Raw genomic sequence first — 6000 nt, forward strand, 5'->3', positions numbered from 1 at the left:
CCTTTGCAAAAAGAAGATAGAGAAAAATTTGCCTTCACAGTGCCTACTTATAACAATTCTCAACCTTCGAGGAGGTACCACTGGACCGTCCTCCACCAGGGTATGTTAAATAGCCCCTCCCTGTGCCAATATTTTGTGAACCAACCATTACAAATAATACGCAAGAAATTTCCCAAATCTATAGTATACCATTACATGGATGACATTTTGTTATCCGATTCAAACACGGATACCTTGAACAGACTGTTTGAAGAAATAAAGATACTTTTACCTAAATGGGGATTGCAAATCGCTCCTGAAAAGATTCGGAAGGGAGATTCTGTTAATTATTTAGGTTATAAAATAGGTTTGCAAAAAATTAAGACACAAAAAGCACAAATTAGGAGAGATCGCCTACGGACTCTTAATGACTTTCAAAGCCTGTTAGGAGACATTTCCAGTCTACGACCAGCTATTGGAATAACACCTGATCTAATAATTCATTTGAACAAAACCTTGGATGGTGATAAAGATTTAAACAGTCCCAGAGAATTAACAGCTGAAGCAGAAAAGGAACTGACAATGATTGAGGAAAAATTACAACAGGCACATGTGGACAGGGTGAATCCAGAGCTCGTTGTATTCTCGTCATACTACCATCAAAAATTTCTCCTACAGGAATTTTAATGCAGAGAGATGATATTATTTTGGAATGGATCTTTTTACCACATAAACCAAGTAAGAAACTGAAAACTTATATGGAGAAAGTCTCTGAGTTAATTATAAAAGGCAAGCTGAGACTTCGTCAACTAGCAGGCATAGACCCAGCAGAAATTATAGTGCCTTTCACTGCTGATGAACTAAAGAAATTATGGGAAGATAATGAACCATGGCAAAGAGCTTGTGCTAATTCTTTGGGAGACATTAATAACAACTATCCAAAAAGCAAGAGGCTTAACTTCATAAAGAGAACTTCTTGGATTCTTCCTCGAATCATCCGTGATGCTCCAATAACTGGAGCCCGTACATTCTATACTGATGCCAATAAATCAGGGAAGGCAGGTTACAAATCAGAAGACTTGGATAAGGTGGAACAAAGGCCGTATAATTCTGTCCAGAAGGCGGAATTATATGCCATTCTTATGATGCTAAGGGATTTTAAAGAACCTATTAATATAGTCACTGATTCACAATACGCAGAAAGAGTTATTTTACATATTGAAACTGCTGAATTTATACCTGATGATACAGAAATAACCTCATTGTTACTCCAGGTTCAAGATTTGATCAGGAACAGGCTTTGCCCTATGTACATAACACACATCCGATCCCATACGGGTCTGCCAAGTCTTCTAGCACAAGGTAATGCAGAAATTGATCAATTATTGATTGGCAGGGTGCTACAAGCCTCTGAATTTCATAAAAAACATTATGTTAATAGCAAAGGTTTGAAGAAAGAATTTTCAATTACATGGCAACAAGCTAAGGAGATTGTAAAGAAATGCCCTACTTGCTCTTTCTATAACCAAACGCCACTGCCTGCAGGGGCTAATCCAAAGGGCATCCAAAGGAATGAAATCTGGCAGATGGATGTGTTCCACTTTGCAGAATTTGGCAAATTAAAATATGTTCATCACACCATTGACACTTATTCAGGTTTTCAGTGGGCAACTGCTTTAAGTTCAGAAAAAGCTGATTCAGTAATCACTCATTTATTAGAAGTCATGGCTATCATGGGTATACCTACACAAATAAAGACGGATAAGTCTTGCTTATGTCTCTAGGAAAATGAAACGGTTCTTTGATTATTACAATATCAAGCATGTTACAGGTATACCATACAACCCTACAGGTCAAGCAGTCATAGAAAGATCAAATCGAACTATAAAGGATATGTTGAACAAACAGGAAGGGGTTGAAACCACCCCCAGAAATAGGTTACATAATGCTTTGTTAACCTTGAATTTTCTCAACGCTAATGAGAAGGGAACAACGGCTGCAAAAAGACATTGGATAATGGAAAAGTCTACTGAACTAAATCAACCAGTTTATTTGAAGGATGTGCTGACCTCATAATGGAAGCCAGGAGATATGCTACATTGGGGAAGGGGTTTTGCTCTTATCTCCACAGGTGAGGAAAAATTGTGGATACCATCAAAATTAATAAAGGTTCGGTTTGAAGAAGAGAAGCCACTTGGAAAAGATAAATAGCAATTCATTCACAAGGATGGTGAGCATACTGATGGTAAGAAATACAGATAGGTTGGGGCAGGGTTCTTTTCTTATCTCCACAGGAAAATACTCATCTTCAAAGAAATTGAGGGACCCTGAATATTTAATTACTGATGGATGGACACATTTTGTAAGTATTAATTTTTATATATGTCTTATTAAACGTTTCTTTATAAATATATAGAGCTGGTTTTGAAGTTGGACTCTGGCTCAGTCCCTCTCCAATTCCAAGCCTGTTAGTAAGAGAAAAACCCAGAGTTTCTGGAGTTTCTGTCTCATGTCAAGAGCCATGATATGGGACAGAAAGAAATATGAGTTTAGAAAACATCTTTGCTTTTCTTCATATCTATCATACTTTTCATTGAATATATCTATCATGCCTTTCATTGAATATATATATGTATGTCTATATATGTCTATATGATTAATGTTTAAGTTTTTCACAATGAACAATGAGTTTTTCCTGAAGTGACATTTGAAGTTTCCAGGAAGAAGATGGGGCCCCACAACAACAACTCTACCTGGTTGATATGGCGTCATGATACTCATAGCTCTACTACAAGACCTGTTTTGGATACTAGCTACACAAGACGATCCCAACTTGGTTAGCTGAAATGGTGCACATCTTGTACAACATTCTGGCCAGACCTCCACAAAATACCCAGAGACTGTTTGCAAATTTAAAAGACATTGATCTTGAAATTTAACCATCATTTTACTTTCACAGGATCCCCCAGAAAGAACGTTGCCCCCATGACAGCTGGAAGTAATTCTAGAGGACGATGTCCCCTCTCCCAGCAAAGTTTACCCCTGTGTTAGGGATGTCATTTAGGGGTTGGGAGGTTGTGGGAGGAATTTTATAAGCTCAGGGATCATTTTGAAAAAAAAAAGAGGGAATGATGGGATAATAGATTTATAATTGTGAGTTACTGCTTTTAGACAAATATATTGGTATAGATTCTTGTATATTGATACAAAGTTAAATTATATTGACTATTGTATGCATGCATGTTTCTATGTCTGTTTAAAACATTTTCATGTATTGACATATATTGTATTGATATATATATATTGTATATATTTACCATATTGCAGTATACATTTCTACCTCTGATTAAGATACTTATATAATGTTTGTGTATTGATATATATTTGCCATATTGCAATGTATATTTGTACAGTGTTTATATTTGGAGGTCATTATCCTCATTTGTTACACAGTTGTTTATTGTCTTAGTCTATAAGTTAGATAGATATTGAGAATTATATAGATAAATAGTCATCTAAGTTTGTCATTTATAATTAGACTAATCAGGTTCTCTAGATATATTGAGATTATACTCAGTATAGATAGATAATCTTTGACCTCTTCAAAGAGCTGTAGAAAATGGCCTTTAATCTAACTCAGAGTTTCGTGATAGTGAGACACTATTGCTCCTGGCAACACTGCTATATTCCCGAGAGAATGTTGAGCACCAAAGACACTCCACCTGGAGCCTTTCTTTTTGGCAGAACTGGCCTTGGGGCAAAGAAATGCCCATACCTCAACCACTGACAGAGATACAGAGCGTGCATCAATGGATAAAACAGGACTGTCATATCCTGCCAAGACAGGGTAAGATAGTTTTGAAAAGTTCCTTGCCTTTAATAATGGTATGTCAGTTATGTTAGGCCTTAGCCAAAATTGGTTGACTGAACATTGCAAACGAGACTTTGGGTGATTGCCCAGGTAGTCAGTTGTCTCTGTCAATTGTTGCACATTTTGGATATATCTCGTTTGTTGAGTAGTGTTTATTCCCTTCTCAGATCTTTGATGGAGTTGAAGATTATATAATTGTAGTTACTCTCTACATTATTTGGACTCCTTGAGATAGATTGTTTAGCTAAGCTTTTATTCTCAATATTGTTTGTTATATTGATTATTTGTTGTTATTGTATATAGTTGTATTTGGTTTAGTTCTGTCTTATTTAGACAAAAAGGGGAGATGTAGGGATAAGTCCCTCCCCTTAGGGGGCGTGTTCGCCTCGGGCTAATGTTGGCCTATAAATTTGGCAAGCATGCTCCCAGCCGTCCCTTTCTGCCTTCCTGGTCTCCGCGGAACAGTGGTTCTGTAAGTCTATTTCGCCATTAAAGCTATATATATTGTCACTATCTGTCTGCATTTCGTTTACGCCGTTACACTGTAAAAGAAGATCCATAGGGGAGCATTCAGAGGAAGAGATGGGCAGGTGCCAATGCAAGAATTAACCCAACAATCTAAAAAACAACATGAAACCACCAGAATCCAGCAACCTCACAACAGGAAGACATGAACACCTTAATCAAGAAGAAGTAGAAAAAATTGACTTTATGAAAGTGATTGACGCCCTTAAACAGCACGTAAAAAATGCCCTTATAGAAATGGGTGAGAAGTATAATGGAAAGTTTCAAGAATTGAATAAATCAGTGAATGATACCCTAGGAAACCAAGGTAAAACAATCAAACAGATAATGGAAACAGTTCAAGACTTGAAAACTGAAATGGAGGCAAAGAAGAAAACACAAACAGAGGGCCGGCTGGACATGGAAAATCCAGGTAAACGAATAGAGACTACAGAAACAAGCATAACCAGCAGAATACAAGGGATAGAAGAAAGAATCTCAGATTCTGAAGAAACCATAGAGAAAATAAATGCACTGATCAAAGAAAACAGCAAGTCCAACAAACACTCATCACAAAACATTCAGGAAATATGGGACACAATAAAAAGACCAAACCTGGTCTAATTGGGACTCCGAGTCGGGGCTATTTCTGGTGTTGGCGCGGCTCCAAGAAGGCTATCACAGCCAGTCCCCCTCACTGCCCCGTAGAGAAGAAAGATGAGCGAGTACAGCTCAAAGTCCAGCCAGCCCCTGGCCTCCAAGCAGGAGAAGGACGGGACTGAGAAGCGAGGCCGGGGCAGGCCGCACAAGCAGCCTCCGAAGGAGCCCAGTGAAGTGCCAACACCCAGGAGACCTCGGGGCCGACCAAAGGGAAGCAAAAATAAGGGTGCCGCGAAGACACGGAAAACGGCTGCAGCTCCAGGGAGGAAACCGAGGGGCAGACCCAAGAAACTGGAGAAGGAGGAAGAGGAGGGCATCTCCCAGGAGTCCTCGGAGGAGGAGCAGTGACCACGCGCAGTGCCACCTGCTTCTTGGCCACCACAGGAGCAGCTTCCCCTGGGACCGGAAGCCCTGCTTCCAGCCCCCTCCCTACCCCCACTGCACACTACTGCATCAGCTACAGGCTCTGAGGCACCCACGGGAGCAGGGTTTGGCTCAGTCCCTGTGCCCTCCTTCCCAACACACCTGCCCTCTCCCGACAAGGCTAACTTCCCACTTAGCCGCAGCCTGCCCTGCTGCGCTCTACCCTGGAGATGTTGCTCTCTGGGCTCTTTCTTTTGCAGGTCCCTTCTGCTCTGCTGTTCCTGGCTTCCTTGTACAGGGTCCTGGGAGCATTCCCTGGCCTTAAAGGGCCCCAGCCCCATCTCAATTCAGACAAACCCCATTGGCTGACCTGGCCGCAGCAAGTGTGGTTGGTGCAGGGATACATAGATCCCAGCATGCCCCACCCCTCACCGAACTGTCACCAGGTGGGTTTCTCAGTCACTTTTGCCCCACCTTACCTAGACCCTGCATTAGGTTGGCTAGAGTCCCTTGGAAGTAGGACATGATGGGCCACCCACCTTGTTCTCACCTGGGACCCAATGCAGTGACAGATGGGGGTCACACCCATCTCCAGGGTGAGGTCCTATTCTCTGACATTCACC

General features: G+C 40.8%; 1 protein-coding gene across 1 annotated transcript; it reads left to right on the forward strand.

The window, feature by feature from the left end:
* Positions 1-5071: 5071 nt before the first annotated feature.
* On the forward strand, positions 5072-5444 carry LOC121439739 (high mobility group protein HMG-I/HMG-Y-like). Its single transcript, XM_041640347.1, has one exon. It carries the CDS (start codon positions 5072-5074, stop codon positions 5360-5362), a length of 291 nt encoding a protein of 96 aa, XP_041496281.1. The 3' UTR covers positions 5363-5444.
* Positions 5445-6000: the final 556 nt, after the last annotated feature.

The sequence above is a fragment of the Microtus oregoni genome, unplaced genomic scaffold, assembly GCF_018167655.1.
Source record: "Microtus oregoni isolate MIOR12 unplaced genomic scaffold, Mior012 000062F_ref0000492, whole genome shotgun sequence".
NCBI lineage: Eukaryota > Metazoa > Chordata > Mammalia > Rodentia > Cricetidae > Microtus > Microtus oregoni.

Bases quoted from the DNA above. Each gene is read 5' to 3' on its own strand.
- LOC121439739 (XM_041640347.1), top strand. From the start codon at position 5,072: ATGAGCGAGTACAGCTCAAAGTCCAGCCAGCCCCTGGCCTCCAAGCAG.